Source organism: Malaclemys terrapin, chromosome 9 (assembly GCF_027887155.1).
Source record: "Malaclemys terrapin pileata isolate rMalTer1 chromosome 9, rMalTer1.hap1, whole genome shotgun sequence".
Lineage (NCBI taxonomy): Eukaryota > Metazoa > Chordata > Testudines > Emydidae > Malaclemys > Malaclemys terrapin.
The window spans coordinates 54,278,997-54,302,983 of record NC_071513.1 but is presented as its reverse complement, the minus strand read 5'-3'; the positions used below and the strand labels follow the sequence as shown (position 1 = coordinate 54,302,983).

The 23,987-nt window shown below is 45.5% G+C and overlaps 1 protein-coding gene across 1 annotated transcript; it reads right to left on the bottom strand.

The window, feature by feature from the left end:
• Positions 1-653: 653 nt before the first annotated feature.
• On the bottom strand, positions 654-23,980 carry DNAJB11 (DnaJ heat shock protein family (Hsp40) member B11). Its single transcript, XM_054039551.1, has 10 exons — positions 23,804-23,980; positions 22,476-22,632; positions 16,223-16,320; positions 14,729-14,861; positions 11,999-12,141; positions 11,328-11,410; positions 9,579-9,636; positions 7,881-7,992; positions 7,324-7,483; positions 654-1,047 (listed from the first exon to the last, which is right to left on the bottom strand). Exons 1-10 carry the CDS (start codon positions 23,869-23,871, stop codon positions 983-985), a joined length of 1,077 nt encoding a protein of 358 aa, XP_053895526.1. The 5' UTR covers positions 23,872-23,980; the 3' UTR covers positions 654-982.
• Positions 23,981-23,987: the final 7 nt, after the last annotated feature.

Genomic DNA, 23,987 nt, shown 5'->3' with positions numbered 1-23,987 from the left:
TTGTAGGTCACACACCTATTTTCATTAGGACAGAGCCTTCTTTAGAGACCAAGTGCTTGCAGCTACAATAGAGCCAGTTCTGCTTAGATGCATAGCCAGTCAATTGCCATTAAATTTTGAGCAGTTTCATTACAGTGCTCCCTGCTGCTCCTGTTCTCTTGGAAGACTAAGTGCAGGGGATACCGAACTATTCCAACCAAGCCTGTGTGTGCAAAGCGATGGGGGAGTGGGAAGAATTCCTAACATAGAGTTCTAGACCAGTCACAGGAAGAGACGGGTTATTTTTTTTAGAGCTCTATAAAGTGAAGAAAGGGCAAGGTGATAGCTGATATTTTCAAAGACCAGACTCAGTTCTGGCTTGAAACTTTATGTGAATGTTGCGGGCAAAAGACTATTTTTGGCATTAAGAAAGTCAGAAGAGGACTGAAGAGGCCATCTTCACCACCACCTCCATAACTCCATCCGATGGCTCCATAGCCACTCCCAAGACCCTCACTCAGTTCACTTCTAATAGAAACTGACCTCTTTCAGGGGAGTTTTGTGTTATGAAAGAATACGGCCCATTAGACTCTGTGGGGAGGGGCTGAGAACGAGAGGAAATGTTAGGGGAAGATCAATGTGAGAGACACACAAAGAGAAACGAGGAAAATACATTGAGAGGGTCAAGAAAAGTAACATCAAAATATATTTAAAAACCAGAATTTCCAATTTGCACCGAGTTTAACACTCCCCTGCCCCCATTTTCTTTGCTCAGGGGCTTTGCTCACTGCTCCACTACCGGGAACTCTATAGGCAGCACCAGTTATGCCCTGAAAAAGGAAATATTTTCCTTAAGCCATCTGACCACCTTCACCATTTGCAAAAATCTGCTTGAACCATTGCTCCACCCTCCCTCCTTTTCGTTCTACAATGGGCAGAAGAAGACTGCAGATAAATATCACTGATTTCACTTTTCATTCGCAATCAAGTCCAATTTGTTGTGTTAGTATCCCTGCAGTCCATTGTACACCTTCTGCACAGATCCTTGTTTCAACAGCTGTTTGAGACCTACAAGAGAAAAGGAACAGTTATCACACAGCGTGAAAGACCCCCACAATATTTACATATCTGACTTGACACAGAAACCACTTGGGCACCCCAGCTGGCACATCTGAGCAATGGAATACAAACATCTGGCAGTCCAACTATCTCACTGGACAGTTAAACAGAAGGGCTGTACAAGTCCATTTCAGCTAATCCTGCACTCTCACAAGGAAAGGTGGCGCTAAGTGGATAATGCTGTTATATTAAAACCTTCTTACACATCCTCCCACAATACAGGATAGACTGAAACACAAAAGGGCTGGGACCCAATGAGACAGTCACCTCTGCTACAAACTAAGCAAGGCAGCAGATGGGAGTGGGGTGGAGACAAAAAAGAGGCAGCTAGAGGAGATGCTCAAGATTCTCCTACACATACTACTTAACACACCACCCTGAGATCCTACTGGCCCTGGGAGAAAAGTCGAGCCCAGGATACATTCTCTGGCCTTCTGTGTTGCTGGAACAATCCACTTAGTCTAGCATTTTACTGGGTGTTTTCTTTATGTGTTAATATTGATACCACACTTAGTAAAGCCATGTTTAAGACTATTTCAATGGATTATTTTGAAGTTGTATTCTGATGTCCTGTCTATATCCACGTCTTGTCTGAAAGTGAGGGCAGGGATCTGATTGGCTGGCATGGGGTGTCAGATGCCCTGGTTAGCACTCGCAACACCATATCGCACCTACTTGGGTCACTGTATTAAGGGAAAGACAGACCCACCCACATCTCCTCCACTTAGTGGCCTAGCCTGCAAGACATGGGTGGGAGCAGGAGAGACAGGAAAGAGCGTGTACAGTTCTGCTGGTCTGAAGCTCAGCTTCCTGGTATGACAGCAGCGGAAATGCTACTTCACTTAGACTTTTAACCTTGTGTAGTGCTCCACGTTGCTTGCTCCCCTCTGAACAGTCCAGCCTGCTCCTTCAGCTGCACGGGAATTAAAGCTCCAAAATAGTAATAAAACCAATTCAAAGAGAAGCAATATAAGTATAGAGCTCAGGTGTAAGCATAGGAACTCTCTAGAAAGTAATCTCTGGCCGGCAGGTGGCAGAGAATCTGGTCAAAGGGACATCAGAGAAGCAGAACGTTTTCCCATCTTTAGAGAGACCCTCTGGCAGGATTCTCACTGCTGGAGCAAAAGAAGCTCATGAGACGCCTCAAAAGAAAGTGCACTTAACATTACAAACAGCAGGGCCAGTGGCCAAGAATGAGAAAAGGAAGGAATTTTTTCCCTCGCTAGATAAACAGAAAAGTACAGGACTAAGTATTTCTTGAATATTTAGGCAGCACAGCTGCCATTCAAACAGTCAATGTATGTCGTCGATCCCCGAATGACTCCAGTAGCCCAGGGGAGACATGGGTTGATCTTCTGACATTCTCCAGAGTGGTGTCCATTGTCAGTCATCTGAGAACACGAAGCCCCAGCCAGTGCAGTTACGCTACAACTACCGCCACATATCTTGCTCAACCATGCAGCACTGACACCAGCCCAAAAGACACAACATTGGTAGTGCTGTTCCCTCCAACAAATCAGACCCTGTGGTGGTAGGGAAGTATCCTAGAGTTCCTATGAGCAGAGAGATCCAGCCTGCACAGTCAGCCACCCTTACTGGAGGACAGGAGAAGTGCCACTGAGTGCTCTGTGGCAGCCTTGCATAGGACAGTGTCCAGGCAAGGTTGGCAAGGACAACTGGTAACCAAAAAGCACCATCACCCCCCCTGCTTCCAGTGCACTAATACAGGAGAGGGAAATCCAGGGCTCTTGATGGAGACTTAATGGCCTCTCCTGCCTTCGTCTCTTTAGTGAAGGCTCCACCTCCTTAGATGGGCTGGAATGCTATGCCACTGCCTTCAAATGCTATACGTGAGATGGGGCTGACACTTGGAGGATCTCTTTGCTTTGGGGGAGATGTACCATGCATTCTAGATGAGAACTGCCCTACAAGACTTTGTTGCAGGCCGTAGTGTGCACTAGTACCAAGTCTCAGCACCCAGTCTTCATTGACTCAGGATTTATTCTGCAGGGCATTTTGCACCATCCTTGTGCCAAACCAACAGAATCTCTCTCTCCAGGAGGGGTTGGATTGAATTCCCATCCCCATGCTTTTTTAGTGTGGAGTGACATTTGCAAGCATTCTTCATGTCCCTGCGCATTGTGACCCAAATCCTGGTCAGGGACATCGCTCTGCTACACTGACAGCAGCCTTTCTTCTTCCTCTGACATATACGCCAAAGAGAAAGAGGGGCCCTGAAAGCCCAGCACAGATCAGAGCAAGCAACAATGCACTGGAGACAAGGCTCCTGGGGAAAACAGCAAGACACCTGGACAGAGAGCCAAAGCTGCAGCACACACCCAAAAAAGTGATGGAGAGCATGAGGCAGAGACCTCACACTTTTAAAATCAGGACTGAAAGGATGCTGGTGCAGCAGCTGTCAGGAGCTCCCCCACTGACTAGTCAAGAAGGAAGCAACTGGAATATTCTGAAGGCAGCATTTCTACACTCTGATGGTGGCACATGACACCACTAAGGGGCTGGCTTCCACTCTACAAACTCTGGAAGGTTCAGTTCTGCCATTCTCACACTAGGAGGCAGATACCCAGGAGGGAGATTCCTGGCAGACAGTATCTTCAGAAAATGTGTATGGTGGCCTTGAGCAAGCCCAAAGGTAGTCCAGATGCTTCCCTCTATGCTGCTTTGGAAGTGGGAGAAGAAAGAGTCTCTCCTTGAGCATCCATACGCAACTGTGCCAGGATCCAATTCCTTCCCGTTAGTGGCAGAACGTGGTTTCCATCATCCCCGCTAGAGGGATATGTGGAAGAGGAGATCCTGTTTGCTGCTGCCTGGAGTCCAGGAGCAACGCCTACCATAGGTGCTGGGGGAGGGGGTGGTGGGGAGGTCCTTCTAGCAGTGGTTCAGAAGCTGTGAAGAAGTGGGGGCTAAAGATGATGCTTCTCTGTCCTGCCCCCAACTTTGAGAGCTACCTGACTTGCCAATCACCACCCTCAATTTAGCTCAGACATTCACCCTCTAAAGAGGATTAAGTTGCAGCAAACTAAGTCCACTTTACTCCTGTGTGAGCATCACGAGGTGGGGGTTAATGGGCTAGAACACTGGTCTACAATTTTTGAGAAGTTGTCTGCTTCAGAGATAAAATGTGCTATTTATTATGTATTTTGATGTGCTGAATTCAAATATGACAATTAAAACAACTGATTGGCTACTGTTTCTAAGATATTTAAGTTTTTACATTTTCTGTTTATGTATATTATGTAGATAGTAGAGTTTTAATCAAAATTGTAAACCTAGGTCTTTTCATGTGTTTATGGTTGCTTTACATGATAATATTTCACCTGTCCTGTTTATGTAACACTTTAAAAATCAGCAAAAGGGTTATATAAATAAAATTTATTATGAAACAAAAAGGCAAAAAACTATTACGTACATAGTTTAGTCCTATTCAATGTCTACTCGGCGCTTCTTGGCTTGTCTCTTGTATTCATTAAACTGAGCATCTCTTGTCACTGTCCAGCAATAGTCTGCAAGCATTGATGGGCTCCATTTGCCCTGATAGCGTTTCTCCATTGTTGCAATGTCCTGGTGAAATCGCTCGCCGTGCTCGTTGCTCCGCAGTTCGGTGGAAAAAAAAAATCTAGATGAGAGTGCAAAAAATGTATCTTTAGTGACATGTTGCAACCAAGGCTTTTGTATGCCTTGAGGAAGTTTTCCACCAACAACCTGTAGTTGTCTGCCTTGTTGTTTCAGAGAAAATTTACTGCCACTAATTGGAAGGCTTTCCTTGACGTCTTTTCCTTGCCACGCAGTGCATGGTCAAATGCATCATCTCGAAGAAGTTGACGAATCTGAGGACCAACAAAGACACCCTCCTTTATCTTAGCTTCACTTAACCTTGGAAATTTTCCACGGAGGTACTTGAAAGCTGCTTGTGTTTTGTCAATGGCCTTGACAAAGTTCTTCATCAGACCCAGCTTGATGTGTAAGGGTGGTAACAAAAATCTTCCTTGATTCAACAAGTGGTGGATGCTGAACACTTTTCCTCCCAGGCTCCAATGACTGTCGGAGTGGCCAATCTTTCTTGATGTAGTGGGAATCTCTTGCACGACTATCCCATTCGCAGAGAAAACAGCAGAACTTTGTGTATCCAGTCTGCAGACCAAGCAAGAGAGCAACAACCTTCAAATTGCCACAAAGCTGCCACTGATGTTGGTCATAGTTTATGCACCTCAAAAGTTGTTTCATGTTGTCATAGGTTTCCTTCATATGGACTGCATGACCAACTGGAATTGATGGCAAAACATTGCCATTATGCAGTAAAACAGCTTTAAGACTCGTCTTTGATGAATCAATGAACAGTCTCCACTCATCTGGATCGTGAACGATGTTGAGGGCTGCCATCACACCACTGATGTTGTTGCAGGCTACAAGATCACCTTCCATGAAGAAGAATGGGACAAGATCCTTTTGACGGTCACGGAACATGGAAAGCCTAACATCACCTGCCAGGAGATTCCACTGCTGTAGTCTGGAGCCCAACAGCTCTGCCTTACTCTTGGGTAGTTCCAAATCCCTGACAAGGTCATTCAGTTCACCTTGTGTTATGAGGGGTGGTTCAGAGGAGGAGGATGGGAGAAAAGGTGGGTCCTGTGACACTCATGGTTCAGGACCAGAAGTTTCATCCTCTTCCTCGTCTGACTCAAGTGAGAATGATTCTGGTGCATCAGGAACCGGCAGTCCTTCTCCGTGGGGTACTGGGCGTAAAGCTGATGGAATGTTTGGATAATGCACAGTCCCCTTTTTCTTCTTTCACACACCTTTCCCAACTGGAGGCACCATGCAGAAGTAACAATTGCTGGTATGATCTGTTGGCTCTCTCCAAATCATTGGCACTGCAAAAGGCATAGATTTCCTTTTCCTGTTCAACCACTGGCGAAGATTTGTTGCACAAATGTTGCAGCATATGTGTGGGGCCCACCTCTTGTCCTGATCTCCAATTTTGCAGCCAAAATAAAGGTGATAGGCTTTCTTAACCATAGTGGTTATACTGCGCTTTTGTGATGCAAAAGTCACTTCACCAGAAACATAGCAGAAATTATCTGCACTGTTCACACAAGTACGAGGCATCTCTGCTCACTTTGGCTAAACAGAAATGTGTCCTTTTGCAAAATCAAACACTGACAAATAAGAGAGCACGACACTATATGATTTCTAGAGCTGAAATAGGGCAATTTGTTCAGCAGAGTGATGTAAGCTTCGTTATGATTGCATCATCCAGGACTTCTAGGAATAACATGTTGCAATTCATATCATGTATGACACAGCTTCAGATTGCATTATTCATTGTTTTGCCTAAAAAGCAAGTACTGTCCAAACCCAGTCATAGATTTAGTCATAGAACCAGTCAAAGATGTATTTTAGTCATTTCTGGTTTAAATTGAGATCCCTTCCCTTTATAACTCACTTATCCTCCGCCATTCTCAAGTCAAGGGTCACATATACTGACCCAATAGCATATCTTGAAAACTAGAGCCAATCAACAATTTTAAGCATCATTTTCGTTCTCAGTGACCCAGAATTAGTAAAGTTTGACTACATTTATTTCAGAAGCATTTTGGCTGTAGAGCAGTGTAATTTATGCACGTCGATTTCATAGTGTTAGCGGATTTTCCTTAACTTTCCTGAGCATTCCTGTGTAGGCTTGGCCTATGTGCTTAGGGTAAGGAGAGGTGAGGAGAAAGCATCTATTTCCTGATGCAGCAGAGTAGCTTCCACCTTAACATCAGAGCAATACCCAACTCCAAAGAGAAGTGGAGGCAGATGCTGGGAAACTGTGCTGTTAAGTCTGAGCTACCATTCTAACAAGGGTGAAGCCAGTGCAGGGCTAAGTCCAGTTCTAACCCATCTCCAACAAGGGTGCAATCAGTCCCTTGGATGGGAGCTTTGAAGCAGCTCCAGATTTGTCAATGTTATACAAATATCAGACCAGTGGTTCATCTAATCTAATCTGGTAGCCTTCCAAGTACAGTAACTGAAACCAGATGCTTCAGAGGAAAGAAGAAATTGCCCATAGTACACCTAGCCAATTATATTATGCTGTATGCAGTGGTGGGGGAGAGAATTCCTTCCTGATCCCTGCAGGCAGTTATCTTAAAATCACATGACAAAGCTCTAGCATTGTTCAGAAAATTGTGAGATGTTGTGGTAGGTTTTTAAAGCACAAACCTTCCCGCTGTTCGTCTGTCAGCTGCTCTTTGGGGAAGTCCACATCAAAAGTAATGATTAGTGAGCCTTTGATGTTGTTGTTATCGAAGTTTGGAAGACCTTCTCCTTTTTTCCACAGTTTGGCCCCAGGTTTTGTGATTTTATCCCGGGCAACATGAACCTACAAAGCAAGGGAAATTTGAGAACAGTGTTAGTATCCTATTATCCTAAATTTCCTTTACAGCAATACTAGAAAGGCATGCTCAATATTGAATCTGCCACAAAGCCAGTAATATTCAGTGCCAGGACATGTAAGAGCACTGACACAGAGCTTAGGATAACATATGCCAGCACGTGCCCTCTAGCCTGCAGGCTAATCAGGGACAGTGTCCTCACTTGTAGCTTCTGGAGCAGACTCCAGATAGTCAAAATGGGTCTTTTTTTAATCTCTGGATGAGACAAGATTGTTTACGGCCAACAGCTGCAACCAGGAGTGGACAAGTCCCTGTGGGGCACAGAGAAATCATTACTGAAATAATTTTGCTTGTAGAGAACATGAAAGTAAACTCTTGCCTCACCTTGTGCCCATCTAAATGGGCAATATCAATTTCAAAGCCTATCAGTGCCTCGACCAGCGAGATAGTGATGTTTGTATACAAATCATCTCCTCTTCTTTCGAAGACTGGGTGCCTGTGAACAGAGCAGAGGAACTTGAACCATTGACCTCTCTCCCAACCTCTTCTGCAAAAGTCAGTACTAGAGTTGAGCAAAATTGTTTTGGGAAATAGTAAAGTCACAGAAATATGCATTTTTCATGGCACTGAAACAATGAATGAGTTCAGGTTGAATTCAACAAATGGCTTTGGCTGAAAAAGAACTGAGAATAAAAATGTCAAAAGATGTTGTTTCAATTTGACATTTGAAATGTTTCATTTCAACCTGAACAAACCTTTTCAATTTTTCATTTTGGTGAGAAAGATTCAGAATCAGTTCAAAAGGAACAGATTTTGTTTTTTTAATATTTCCATTCAGGCACAGAACTGAAAAATCAATTATTCGGGACCTCTAGGTTACTTGTCTCCCTCCATTTATGAAAAGGCTTGGAGAATTCACATAAATCTCAGAAGAATGGAGAAGACATTCATAAGTCTGATTCAGCTGCCTTTTCCTGCACTAGGGGAAATGCATTACTAAGAATCTTGCCCTCTGAACTGAAAGGAGTGGAGAGGTGTGATAGGCATACTCCAGCCCCCGCATACTCCAAGTGTCCCTCTGCAGTGTCCAGCCCCATATCTATTGGACACCCACAGAATTACCAGGCCTGCTGATCCCAAAGGAACAGTTCACTGTTGCTTACTACTTACACCTTAGAACACAGCTCCATGTAACATACAACAGAGAAAGCAAGTGTAACCAAGGCTGCTGGAAGGCACAGTGGGGCTGTAGACAGGCTGCTGGGGTCAGAGCTGCTGACCCAGGGCTGTCTAGCACATAGAAACTCAGGGTGCGACCTGCATGCAGGTAGCTGCTTGTGAGCATCCCAGGCTGGGAGCTACAGTGGTAAAGCACTGTAAGGCAGCCAGGGTTGCAGGGCAAGTGGTGACACAACCCCTCACTGGTCTGGATTGCACTCCGCACTGTCTCATACATACCTAACTTCTCACATATTTGTCATACATACATCTCACAATGGTTATAATGACCAGTGCGACACTGGCTTTCATTAGAGACCTTCCATTACATTCTCTAGTGAACGAATATGTAGATCACAGATGAGGGGATCCCTGTAACCCTTATGCACCTCTGTGACCTTTGACAGTTGGCACAAAGAGGGACCTGGGACACAAGAGCTGTGTCAAACAGTCCCACATGACTCATTCAGCAGCTTCCTTTTTCCTGTTCTAGCGATGTGTATTACTAAGAACCTTTCCATTCACAGGGCAAGAGGTGGAGCGGAGTGCTAAAGTACCATGTGATTCATCCAGCAGCTACCATCTAATCTTAGATTTTGGGCCAAACAAAGCAAAAGGGAAACATCCTCTGAACAGCTGGCAATAATCTCAAAATATTCCAACTCCCTTAACATAGGACACTCTGCTCTGCAGAGTCCTGCCTCCAGCTCTCTATCAAAACCATTAGAGGATTGGCTCTCTCGCCTGATGCTGCTGATGGGTAACAGAGGTGCCATTTGAACTGCAAAATTGATACAAAAGACACTGGTAAGTTTTCTGTCTAGTAGCCAGGAGAGACGTGGGTTAGCCAGGCAGGTTACTTACTTGAGAACTTTTATTCGGAAGCGTAAGTCACCTGGCTCCCCGTCTACATGGGGTTCACCTGTGGAAGTAGGTTAGAAATAGTGTGTTACACTAAGTCATCAATTGGTGCTTCACCAGCAATTAGCCAGCTTGTCGGACATCAGAGAGACTCAGCTCACTTGGTCTTGTATTCTTCTTTTAAGCTGAAAAAAATCCATGCCATTTTTATGACGGACTCCCTACCTACATGCAACTTCTTAGATGGAAGACCCCAGGCTTTTGGAGTCATGTGTCAATGAACATTGGAGCATGAAATTAGTGCAGAAGACTCACCTACAGACTGTATGTGCGACCGATATGGCAACGTCCTGTCACATCCTTGGGACACTTTATTGAATAAAATTTAAATATCTTTGAGGTCCATTGTATTAAATGAATGATTTATGTATTATTGTGGTTGTCAGCTGCAATTATATGTAACCTCTGTGGATGGGGGGGATGGGGGAGAGAGCAGACAGATGTGAGACCATAAAAATGTGCCAGATGAACGGATATGGAGGGACAATAAATGTTAAGTGGATTTCCTGGGGAATACCTAGGGAGAGGTTGATGCAAATTCCTCCCCTCTGGTTATGTGAAAACCCAGCCTTCTGAAGCTATGCCCTGAGAAGCAGGTCATTGTCTGCCGATTACCTGTTCCCAGAGATGAGATCAAAGGCCTGAACTGTACAAAGACAGCTGAACTACTCAGCCTGGGTTCTGGTTCTGAATCTGAGAGTTATGAACTTGTAACCGCAGAGAAAACCCAGTTGTGAGTATTGAAGGACTGACACCTACCAGAGCCAGAGGCTGGAACTGGGGTGACTCCTGGTAAGCTTTTTAGCATCTGGGTAGGTTCTTTTATTGTTTTAATGTTTTCTCTGTAATACTTTCACCTGAACAATAAATGTGCTTGCTTAGAAATTGCTGTGTGGTAGCTCATTACTGTGGGGAACAGACTAGTCATAACCTCTGGAGAGAAAGCAAAGCGCAGACGCTGGTCTTTTGGGCAGTCTGGCTTGCGGTGGACATCACAGCGTAGACTGGGAACTGTGCAGCCTTGAAGATCCCTCCGTCAGGAGGGAGTGAGATGCGGGCCTCTGCCCTAGAGAGATGACTTTTGAGAAGCTGGAAACCTCTAAGCGGGTGCTGTTGAGGGACCACACTGGAGGAACACAGGAGCCGCTGCCATGAACTGTGACAATGTGGATTATCCAAAACCTACACAGCTATAGTTGAGATACTGTGGAGCACTACAACTCAGATTGATGACTAAAGGCAACCAAGGGTTTATTGGGACATGAAGTCATGATACTAGTTAATTCTGTTAAATGGCTAGAAGAAGAATTTTTGCATAATGGAGACTTGCTGACAAAGCAGGTTCAAGGCAGAAACTGGGTCTGTTTCTGAAGCATGTACTTTTCAGCCCCCATGGAACGTCAAGGGTGAGCTCAGGCATAGGGTACAGTGATGTAGGATTTAGCATTCTGCTCTGTTTTCCCTTTCGGCTTCCTGCTTTCACTCTGTCAGATCTGAACAAGCAGGGCATTACTAAAATTGACTGTAGGATGCAGTCTCTAGATTGAGAGAATGCATAGGACAAACCAACTGCTTAAAAAGGGGCAAGTTCAAAACAATGTCCCACAGCAAGCACTGAGATTCCTTAATGCTGCCCTCATCATAATCATTCTAGTGTTACCAAAGCTGATCTTTATGGTGGTAGTGCCATACCTTCCCCGATGAAGGGGTACTCCATGCCATCCCTCACGCCTGGCTCTATCTCTACCTCTAGTGTTCGCTCTTCATTCACAAGCCTGGGGAGATAAAGAGAAACAAAAGTAGAAGAGTGGATGCCTTGCTCAGCAAGAAGGCAGGTTTTACTCATTTTATTGGACTAGCACAGGCTACTCCCACAGTGGACTGCTGCTTTTCTCCTGCTGCTTGTATCATTTACTGCACACTACCCAGAGTGGAGGGCAAAAGGTGTCTCTTGCTCTGTCTCCACTGCTCAACCATTATAGACAGCAAAGAGCTAAGCTACTGAAACCATCCCAAGATCCCATGTACACCACTGCAACAGTCCCCACCTTCACATATCCCAATGGGGAACTGTACTCCTGTTTTACTTTAGCCCCTTTCATAGCAGTGCAGAATCACCTCTTTAGATGGGTGTAAAGTCAAGGAGAGTGGACTAAAAATGCAAATTAAAAAACCTTTCACCTAATCCAGCTTCTCATTTCTGCCACAACTGCAAAGTATATGATAAAACCAGCTGCTCTTTCCCAATAAGCCACCCCGCCACATGGGTCATACTGGTCACACATGCATGTCCTTCCCCCATCTAGTGGCCAGTTGTGATTAGCTATCCATATCGCAGTACAAGGCAGAAACACAACACTCACTTGACATTGGGACACTCATCACAGACAACTTCTTGAGTCATCTGGAAACGCCCAGGGCCTAGCTGGGTAGTCCTCATCTCCTGCCGGCAGTTGCATTTCCGTTTGCCAGGAGCCTGCCTGGCTACTGGCTTGTTCCTAACAACCTGCAAGAAACACATCCAGCAGTTTCGTATCAACCAGTCACACTGTATAATGATCTCGAGGCTTTGCAAATAGAAGAGTTCCTTCAAGAAACATATTCTAGACAACAAGCTCCAAGATATCTGTGCTGCACCCAAAACAATAATTGCCTTTGATCTTGGAAATGCCTTCCTAAATACAGTCTTCAGTTCATTACCTGAGAACCCACTGTGTCACTGTTATAGTCATGTTCCTTTTAAGCCTACTTCCCAATGCTTATCTGCCTTTCTAAATAAAAAAAGGTAACATTAGGCTGAAACATCTGATGCCTTTGATGAATTATTTTGGGAAGCTGGCTAAAATTCCATTCCTTTTACCGTGACTAGGAAAGAGTTTTTTCTCCAAAGATACTTTTAGAACCCCCCACCCCCCCCTTCACATCTCTGAACAAGCTTATTTTAAAGATTTAAATCTGGCTGAGGCACTTGTCACTGAAGTCAACACTTGAAGACTGCAAGCTGTGCAAGTGCAGTACATGATGATTCTTCTTTTTAAGAGGGGTATACCATAGTGCTAAGCACCTGGCTTTATTTCAAAACATGTCTTTATACCTGTTTTTTACTGGGTTCAAGGTCTAGCAGGATTTCTATATCCACATGCAAATACTTCTGATGTGCATGTGTGTCCATTTCCATATTATTTGGATGGGAAATCAAATAATGTTTTATACTGAAGAACCCGAGGAAATGAAACATGAAAACTGTTAATACAATGTTGAGATTCAGGAAATTAAAGTTATAGTTCCTAAATCTACCACAATTTGGTCATAGTTTATATATTAAGGTATACAGTGCATATATAATATTGTATATTGCTGTTCACACACACTGGGTATATCTACACTGCAGCTGGAAGATGTGATCACAGCATGTGTAATCTAGGTAGATCAAAGGTAGCTCAAGTAACATTAGCAGTGAAGATAGCCATGCCCACCCACGGCATACTTCAATGGCTAGCTTGGGTACATCTACATGTGCTGCAATCATACCTGACTGCAGTATAGACACATACACCCTTTAAGTTAATGGTTAATTGCTTTGGGAACCATAATTTTCAGTTGCCTGATTTACACACTTGAACCCTCAACTATAATGCTCGATTAATACAGCTTTTTTGCATTTAATTCAGTACTGGGGATTGCCAACATCAGAGACATAACTAGTTAAATGAAAAAAAACGTATATTTGCTAAACACAGAGTGTTAGACGTCTGTTGTGACAGAGATGCTTGGCCATGTAAAAATTAAGTTAGATTAATATGGTGGCAACTACTTTGCTGAAAGTGGCAGGGTTTGATATGAGAGGACCTGACTTCAAGAGACTAAATAAGCTTACATCTTGTTTAATGTTTCAACTCTTTGCTGCAGCTTTCCATTGGGTTTCAAAGTGACCTACCTGAGAACATCCTTTTCTCCACAGTGCTTTTGGTTCCCAGAACGGTACCAGGTACTTGGCAGCAACAGGAGGATGTAGAGCAGGGGTCTCAAACTCAAATGACCATGAGGGCCACATGAGGACTAGTGCATTGAACCGAGAGCCACATCACTGACACCCCCCGTCATTGCCTCTGGCCCCGCCCCCACTCCACCCCTTTCATTAGGCCCCGCTCATGCCCCACCTCTTCCCTGCCCCATTCCAACTCCTTCCCCGCAGTCTCCACACCAATGCTGCCCCCAGGGGGTGCAGAAAGGATGCAGGGTGTGGCGGGGGCTCAGGGCAGGAAGTTGAGGTGCAGGTGGTGTGCAGGGTGCAGCAGGGGGCTCAGGGCAGGGAGTTGGTGGGTGGGGTGCAAGAGAGTGAGGGGTGCGACATGTGGCTCAGGGCAGGGAGTGCAGGAGGGGTGTGGGATGTGGCAGGGGGCTCAAGGCAGAGGGTTGGAGTGCAGGAGGGGTTCAGGGTGCGAGCTCCAGCCCGGCGCCGCTTACCTAGAGCGGCTCCGGGGTGGCAGCAGCATGCCTGCCTGCCCTGGCCCCGTGCCGCTCCATTCCAGGAAGCAGCTGGAACCATGTCCCTGCAGCCCCTGGGGAAGAGGGTGGGCTCAGGGTTCTGTGCGTGCGCTGCTCTTGCCGCTCCTCTAGGTACCTCCCACAAAGCTCCCATTGGCCGCGGTTCCCTGTTCCCGGCCAATGGGAAATGCGGGGGGAGGTGCCTGGAAGGAGGCAATGCAGGAGCCCTCTGCCTCCTTCCCCCTCCTCCCCCGGCCCAAAGGGGTGTGCTGCCAGCTGCTTCAGAGAGCGGCGCGGGGCTGGCAATGCCACAGGGGGCAATCCCGCGGGTAGGCAGAGGGGTGGGGGGGCGCACGGGGAGCTTTGCGGGCCACACGCAAGAGCCCCACTTGTTTGAGACCCCTGATGTAGAGCATAAGAAATTCCAGCATTGCCTCTCACCCATGTCTGTTTTGTACCTCACCCCTCCTCAGACACACTGTTGGGAAGTAACCCATTTCCATTTCTTTCTAAGAATGCACTATTCACCAACAGTTAGGCCAGCAGTCATCAGCAAGCTCAAGGGTTCAACGGCGAGGCTCCTAGAAATAGACTGTTATACTTACTTCCACAAAGTTTCCTGAATACACTTCCTCCAGTGTAACTTCCAGGTCTACAATGATGTCACTTCCTCGTGGAATATTCCTGTCTTGCTGACGAGGACTTCCTCCAAACATGAAACCAAAGTCCCCAAAGAAGCTACAGAGTAATGGACGTTCATTAGTTCAGGAAGAAGTTTAAGTTCACTCCAGCTATGTGGCTTCATAAACAGGATCTCTGTTAGAACACAGAGATCGAATGCAGCAATAGGCTTCCTTGAAGCCTCTTCTCACCACCATACAAGATGTATTGTACAGCAAATTGAACATTGTCAAACCAAATGCCTATTCTTAGCGGATACTCCTTCAAATACAAGTTGCATGCTTTCAAAAACAAACAAATCAGATATTTTGGGAGAGATTTCCTTATTTAAAGTCATCACAGCTAAGAATAAATTTTTGGGACCACATCTAAGGTGCTTATATGACCCCGATAACTGTAGTATCTGAGTTCTTCACAGTCTAACATATTTATCTCCTGTGAAGCAGGAAGTGCTATTAATCTCATTTACAGATGGGGACTGAAGCCCTGAGAGACTAAGTGACTTGCATCCTCACAAAGGAAGCCTGTGGTGAATTAGGAAATTGAACCCAGGTCTCCTAAATCCTAGGCTAAAACCATAACCACTGGGATATCCTTCTGTGCAGTACCAATGTTCAGACAAGGACACTATTGGAGGGTGGACACTGAGGGGTCTTCTTCAAGAATGCATCAACTGGCTTCAGGGGAATCCAGCCCTAGCAGACAGAGTGTTTAGTGGAGGAAGAGACAGAAACCAAGCATGGCCTTTCTTTTTATTCAGTCAAACTAGTCAATAGGGGCTGCTCTCATCCTCCAAGCAGACCACACCAGCAGATACTGACACCCTAAAGGACAACTGTAGCAAAGATATCTCTATCATAAATGAATAATCCCCAGGTTTACCCTGAAGCAAGAGGTGCTGTTTGAAGTGCTAGTGAATGAAGAGGTCAGATTTTACTGTATTTAAACCAGTAAAAAACAGGAAAAGATGCTGTATGGTTTTCCTTAAAAAAAACCCACAACAACCCCAAAACCATTATCTGTGGCAGTGTAATAAACACCAGTCACATCCCAGAGGATGCAAGAAAGATTCTGCATATTTAATGCAATTACAATCTATTATACATCACTCACACTAGCAAATCTGCCAAGTGAACAATGCTGGTTTGTGGGGGAGAGAGAACAAACATGGTCTTCATGCCCATTACTCAGTGGAAGAAGGGGTGGCATGTACGTGAAAGCAGCAGCTAGGATAGGAGTGTTGAATACACAGTGCTGATTCATTTATCTTTGACCAGGAAAAAATGAGGAGATTGAGGCTACTACTAACAAAGCATTTGGTCGGTGCTGGAGTCCGTGAAGTAGTATTGGTGTCTTTATATTATGGACAAAATTAGTCTTTCCTGCCTGCAGAGTAGTTTGCCTAGATGAAAGCTTACTGTGAGAAGATGTCTCCATGGGAACCCTGGTGACCATCCTTCAATCCCTCCTCGCCATATGTATCGTACTGTTTTCTCTTCTCCTCATCTGAGAGCACCTGGAAGGGCAGAGGATGTGGGACAATAAACACTAGTGCGTAAGTGAACTAGGTTATTTAGACAAATTTTGAAATTAACCCTGCCGTTATTCCTAAATGAGGAACAAGTGACATCGAGAGAAGACTATTATGATGGTGCTGGTCATGACTCCATAATTACCATTAAGTCAAAAGTTTTCAGCTTAACAAGAGAGCTATAAACCTTTATTTTGTATTCATCTAACTGAAACAGCAAAGCCAAGACACAATACAATTCAACACTATTTCAAATTTTTCATGGTGGTCCAATGGAAAACGAATTGATAGAACAATAAGAGTAGAAAAATACAGCCCTTTTGGCAGTCTTTCACAGAAGTGTGTCACCCTTCTTTGTAAACTACACTGCTGCTCCTCCTGCTCCAATATCAGTCATACAGAAGGAGCATTTGTCTAGAGAACATTTTATAATCTTTAGCCAAAATCTCAAGTTTGAGCACCAATGTGAACCCAACAAATAGGATGATAAATCTGCTGCGGCACAAACATTGGCACTCACTTCTGGGACAACATGGGGCGAGGGAGGGGAAGGAAGAGAGAGTATGAGAGCAGCAACCTCAGCCATATTAAGGCGGAATAACTTCCCAAATTCATGGAATGTGTGACAATCAGATGTACTAATCCGTTGATCCAAAAGCATGTGAGGTGGCTGTTGAAGTTTTGCATCAGAGGGGGGCTTTGACGAAGCTGGGATACATACAGCTTTTGGGTATCTGTTGGAGATGGAAGCAAACGCTGAGTACTGGAGTGCGTTATTGACAGTGTTATACTCAATATAAAGTTGGAAAGGAAGGCACCAGTATTTCCTCTTAACTTCATATTTCCATGCTTTTCAGGTTTCAAGGGGGTAGCATACACCCTGATGCAACCTTAACTGCCACTAAATGTAGCTTTTGATTGCTAATTTATCTTGGTATTAGGACAATTACCAGCAACAATAGCTATAGCTGGGCTGTTAAACAAATAAATCTTTACTACACCTGTTGGAGCACGTTCATAACTTTCCAAAGTAACGAGGAGTCCAGTGGCACCTTAAAGACTAACAAATTTATCTGGGCATAAGCTTTCGTGGGTAAAAAACCCACTTCTTCAGATGCATTGAGTGAAAATTACCGATACAGGCATAAATATACCGGCACATGAAGAGAAGGGAGTGTACAAGTGGAGAACCAGTGTTGACAAGGCCAATTCAGTCAGGCTGGATGTGGTCCACTACCAATCATTGATGAGGTGTCAATACCAAGAGAAGGAAAATTGTTTTTGTAGTGAGCCAGCCACTCCCAGTCCCTATTCAAGCCCAAATTAATGGTGTTAAGTTTGCAAATGAATTGTAGCTCCACAGTTTCTCTTTGAAGTCTGTTTCTGAAGGTTTTTTTGTTGAAGGATGAAGTTTAAATCTGTTATTGAATGTCCAGGTGATTGAAGTGTTCTCCTACTGGCTTTTGTATGTTACCATTCCTGATGTTGGATTTGCGTCCATTTATTCTTTTACGTAGCATGGCAGAGCTCTGACCTTGTCCTCGTGGGTCCTGCGCTTCTAGGCGGTATATGCTAGCCTCAGTGGCTCTCTGTGAGCCCTTCTCTCTCTAGGGCCAGGGTACAGTCTACTGAGTCCTTTTCATCATAAGCCAGCAAGGAGGTTGGTGAGAGAATTCCCACAGTCTCTGTTGTCCCTAGGGCTTGTTTTAGAACAGTTTAGCCTCCTGTCCTGACAGGGGCCTGACTTCCCCTCCCAGGAGGTGTTCCTGTAGTGGTGGGTTGGGAGGAACCTGGGCCCGCCCTCTACTCCAGGTTCCGGCCCAGGGACCCTAATGGTAGCAGCTGTTGGCAGCCAACCTTTCACTGCCAGAGTTGCTACATTTCCCTGGGCCACTTCCCCACAGCTCTCCTGCTTCTCCCTTCTTCACCCTTACCTTAGGGCTCCCTTATCAATAACTTGAGGGTGTCTTCATTAACCAGTCCTTCAGCCGCACTTCCTCTCCTCTGGCTCCCTGGCTCTCCTCTGCCAGACTGGAGTGAGCCCTTTTTATAGTATCAGCAGGGCCTTAATTAGAGTCAGGTGGTCACATTAGCTTAATGGCCTCAACTGACTCTTTGCAGGTTAATTGGAGCCAGATGTTCTCATTAGCCTGGAACAGCCCCTGCTCTGGTCAGTCAGTGAACAGAAAACTATTAATCCAGTGGCCAGTATATCTGCCTTCTGCTATACCCAATTGGCCTGGGTCTATCGCAGTAGAGATTGTCCGGTTTGGCCAATGTACATGGCATTGCTAGCACATGATGGCATATATCACATTAGTAGATGTGCCCCTGCTGAATGAGCCCCTGATGGTGTGGCTTATGTGGTTGGGTCCTCTGATGGTGTTGCTAGAATAGATATGGGGACAGAGTAGGCAACGGGGTTTGTTACAGGGATTGGTTCCTGGGTTAATGTTTCTGTTGTGTGGTGTGTAGTTGCTGGTGAGTATTTGCTTCAGGTTGTGGGGCTGTCTGTAAGCGAGGACTGGGCCTACCTCCCAAGGTCTGTGAGAGTGAGGGATCATTTTTGTGGATACAGACTAATACGGCTACCCCTCTGATACTTTCCAAAATAGAAACCTTACGGACTGGAGTGTTCCATGCTTGGTCTGCCCAGAGCTGAAGTAGTTTGTAAAGTTGGAACACTACTGGTTAAGCTGTTTTAAATTAAGGGGAGGAGGCAAGAACCATACCTTTCCTACAATTTTATTTTTTTAAGACATCGCTATAGTAAGAATGGCTGGTATATGAAACATGGCAAGGCCATACTTCTCAATGAGGGCTACTGCTTTGTGTGATTTCATTTTAATTAAATAGTAGATTTTCAAATGGCCCTTATTCTACATGTACAGTGAGGGAAGATGGGCTGTGCATACATGCACAGCTAATAAGTATACTCTGCTTGGTTGAAGGCACTTACAACAAGGTCCGATGCGAGCGAGTTTGTAAATTGTGTATACCATTCAGATGTCCCCACATCACCTTTTGGAAACACCCACAAGAAACACTGCATTGATGCAATACTAAGATTGCACACTCAGGAAGTGCAAGAACTAAGAGCTCAACAGCAACATTAAATCTGCTGCATTGCACATACAACATTTTCTAATTTTAGTTCTGCAAAAATATTTAAGAACACAATGGACATGTAAGAGTCAATACTGGTGATGGAACCTGAATTTTTATGTTCCCTTAATGGGTTTAGTTGTGTCACCACGGTACCTTAAAGAGATATGGTTAACTTGAAATCTAGTCAACTTAAAAAATAAATTAATGTTTCAAAGACTACATGTGCCCAAGTCTCCCTGCTGATTTTTGTGATTTTACAATCACACTTTTCCCATTTTTTTTTAAAGCTATTGTGCAGAGATGCACAGAAAGAGGGAAAACAATAAAATGAACAGTACAAAGTGGCGTCAAAAGTGTCAGGACCCACATCCTGCAAAGCCTTACACATGCTAGTAGTCCCATTGATTTTAAATTGGACTAGTCATGAATGTAAAGCTAAGCATGTGCATAAGTTTTCAGAGATCTGGAACTTTATGTTGGAAAGAAAACAGGTAAATATTTTTCACATAGAAGAAGTGCTGAATTTCACTACTTCCTGTTTGCAAGAGAGACAGAAAACCCCCCACTTCCCAGGATAATTTAAGGATTTCCATTCAAAGTGAGTAAATAGTTTGCTTTAAAAAGAGTTCCAAACTCAGCAAGACCAGTAGAAAACTTCCCTGTATTATCTGACCAAAAGTTACATCATCTCCTTTCATGCACTCACAACTATGTACCTGTGCAACAGTGCTTCTACAGTGAGGAAAGCACCAGATGTGCAATGGCTACAACTGCAGATCTTAGTCAGTTGCACAGCATTAGGGCCACCACTGCAGAAGCATAAGTGTGATCCGTATCTGTTCTCCAGCAAAGTGTCTACTCCAGAAGTTTTACAGACATACATACCCCAAATAAATAGATTCTTACACCTAAATAATCTGCTGGCCCAGGACAGCTGCTCACTCCTCCTCTACCTGAAAATTACTGTCAGTTCCTCCTCAGGGACCTCTCTCTGCTCCCTTGAGGCTTGAATGGAAAGGGACAGAGAAACAGCACCAATCACAAGAGCACAGGAGGAAGAGGAAGGACAGCAGCTGGATAGTCTCTGGATAGTCACCTAAGATATGAGGGTCCAGCCTGCATTAATTTGAGGTGTGTCCAATATTAAACATGGAGGGTAGTACGAATGTGAAAGTTGCATGAAGTGAATTTGGGATGGCAGGGCCCACCTCTCCTTCTCCCTGGCATTCCACAAAAAACCCAGGCAGCTAGCCCTTTACTAAACTCTTCAGTGGCCTGGGCAGCCCCGCCCCCCACTTCATTCCCTTCTCCTGGGCCACCAACAGCCAAAAAGAGGACTACCTGTGTTGTCGCACCATAAGTGCCAGACAATAATTTTTAAGGATGTTCTCTCACTCCGTGAATTAAATACAGATTGCTAAATGGGTTTAATAGATGTGAAAGCCAGAAGGGACCATTACAATCATCTTGTCTGACCTCCCGTGTAGCACAGGGCACAGAATTTCAGCCAGTAATTAAGCCTGAATCAAGCCCATATTTTGTGGCTGAAGTGTAGCATATTTTTAGAAAGGCATTCAGTCAATGTAAAGGTTTTAAGTGATAAAGCACCATATTTGTTGATAATTAACCACTGAAACATCTTGCCTTCACCATTAGTTTGATTCTATATCTAACCCGAGTTAATCTAATTTTAGTTTTCAGCCAAGGGATTTTGTCAATACCTTTGTCTCCCAGATTAGTGAAACAGATCTTCTCCCCAAGTAGGTATTTTTATACATATATATATATACACATACATATATATACACACACACCACAATCAAATAATCTCTTAATGTTCTCTTTAAATTTCTTAAGTCAATTAACTCACATAGTGAGAACACCCTTAAACCAGTTTAAGACTGAAAACATTGTGCCATAAGCAACAGATAACAAAAGCCAGGTATCACAGGATTTGGTCATTTGTCACATATTCTGACAATTTCCATTACACACTGGCAGGTCTGAAGACTTAGAAGTATGCTTCAGCTCCAGACTTAAGGACAACCAGGTATCAAATTTCAAACCTATATCCTACTAGCCTAGGAACAAATGCTAGGGATGGGAGAGGGCCGAGGAACTACAAATACACCTCTACCGATATAATGCGACCCGATATAACACGAATTCGGTAAAGCAGTGCTCCAGGGGAGCAGGGCTACGCACTCCGGTGGATCAAAGCAAGTTTCACCTATAACGCGGTAAGATTTTTTGGCTCCCAAGGACAGCGTTATATCGGGGTAGAGGTGTAATTTTAAATGATCTATTTCAGGTACAACTATGAAATCCCAGAATAGCATATCCTGTCTGAAGATTCCAAAAGAATGCATCAAGATGTCCATTTTATTAATCATGCACTAGCTTCCCTTCCCCAGCGAGAGAACTTTACAATACAGTTTTGGTGCTTTGAAAGAATAAGCTATTGTTTTCCAGAGAAGAAAATTTAGCCACCACTGTCCTCATACATCCTGAGCATCCACAGCAATCAAGCTGCCTTTGGTCCCAGAAAGCCAACTACTGCAATATCTCCTGCAAAATGAAACAAGATGTTCAGATCCCTATACAGGAATCTTCAAACTCCATCAAAGGAAACATTCCCTCTTTCCCACAACATGCAAGAGAGGATAATTTAACTCTGAAAATTAGAAAATTGGAATCCAAAAATTGGCCTGTGACCACTGCTAGAAACCTTAGAGTGACAGCAATCAGGTTAACACACACCAGACTCTTTATGATTTTTCGCTATCACCTCCACTGCAGTTTGTGGTCAATAAACCTGTCCGATTTTTCACTTTTGTTGCAGCGATTCATTACCAACAGTGCAATGTAATCATTGCTGACTCCTCCTGATTAATGCCAGCTCCAAGGACGTCACTGGGAGAGAGAACTTGTTCAACCCTCACCAAAATGATGAGATGGGCAGAGATGCCAACAATACAAGAAAACCATGTTTGTGTTAGTACTGGGAGCAGATACCTGATTAACTCACTGACCTCATAGGCGGCACCCAGATCCTGGAACTTTTCTTGTGCTCTCGGATCGTCAGGGTTTCGGTCCGGATGAAGCTGCAAAGCCAGTTTCCGATAGGCCTTTTTAATGTCTTTTACTGATGCACTGCGGGACACCCCCAGAATCTTATAGAAATCCCTCCTGAGAAATACAGAGCAAAATAAGCATCTAGTTGTGGCCTCTGCCACATAGAACTATTCCACATGTGCAGCACATCTATCACTCATATGATACCACCACCACTGCAGCATCCAAGCAATTCAAACAATAATGAATGCATCCTCCTTGCACACCTGAGAGTTTCAATAAGTGCTATTAACACCCTTTTACACAGGAGGAATTGAAGCACAGAAACATTCAGTGACTAACTCAAGACAATGTGTATGTGTGGGGTGATGGTGACACTGACTGCGGGCTGTGTGCGCAGGGATGTGTGTGTGTGTCTCTGTAACGGGATAGTCAGAGGCTGTGTGTGGGGGATGGGCATGGGCCAAGTTTGGAAGATGGGAGGACCAGGATAGTTGGAGGCTGTGAATGGGGGATGGGCAGGGGTCAGGTGTGGGAGCGGGGGGCTGGGATTGTCAGGGGCTATGTGTAGAGAATGGACGGGGAACCAGGTGTGGGAGCACAGGGGCCACAATAGTTGGGGTCTGGGAAGGGGCCAGGTGTGGGGGATGGGGAGGTTGGGCTAGTTGGAGGCTGTGTGTGTGGGGGGGGCGGGGGAGATGAGGGCCAGGATAGTCAGGGGCTGTGTGTGAGGGTTGGGGGGGCCAGGATAGTCAGAGACTATGTTGGGGGGGGAAGGTGGGCAGGCACCAGGTGTAGGGAATGGGGCCCAGGATAGTCGCGGGCTGAGTGTGGGGGGATGGCCAAAGGCTGGGATAATCAGAAGTTAGGCTGGGGGGGATGGCCAGGGGCCGGGTATGGCATTGTCCGAGGCTGTGTTGGGGGTGGGTGGGCAGGGGCCGAGTGTAGGGAATGGGGCCCGGGATAATCGGAGGCTGTGTGGGGGGCGGGAATGGCCAGAGGCTGGATATGGGGAATGGGGCCCGGAATAGACGGGGGCTGAGGGGGGAGCTGGGCGGAGGTTGGTCGCTGCTTGGGGTGGGCGGGGTGAGTGTGAGCGGAGAAGGGGAAGGGCGTGGGCGGAGACCGGGGAGGCCCACGATGGGTGGGGGTTGGTCGCTGCCTGAAGGGCCGGAGACAGGGGCTCGGAGTCGGCCTGAGGGATCGCGCCCCCTCACGAGGAGCGGACCTAGGCCTCCACAGGCCCCGCTCCCCCGGAATCCCCGCCCACCGCGGCCGCACTCACCCGGCGCTGGCCTCCCCGAGGAGATAGAGCAGCAGCAGGCAGAGACGGCCGAGAGAGCGAGGGGCCATGACGGCGGCGAGGCCTCACTCCCCGCCGCGCCTGCACGGGGCCGGGACACGGCTCACTTCGCCTGGCGGGAGGGGGGGGTCTTCGGCCGGGTCCTGCAGCGGCGGAGACTCAGTCG

Bases quoted from the DNA above. Each gene is read 5' to 3' on its own strand.
- DNAJB11 (XM_054039551.1), bottom strand. From the start codon at position 23,871: ATGGCCCCTCGCTCTCTCGGCCGTCTCTGCCTGCTGCTGCTCTATCTC. The intron at 11,411-11,998 runs GTGAGTGTTGTG...TTATCTCCCCAG, and splicing joins GATGAGTGTCCCAATGTCAA to GCTTGTGAATGAAGAGCGAA. The intron at 7,484-7,880 runs GTGAGGCAAGAG...CTTGCTTTGTAG, and splicing joins CCCATTTAGATGGGCACAAG to GTTCATGTTGCCCGGGATAA.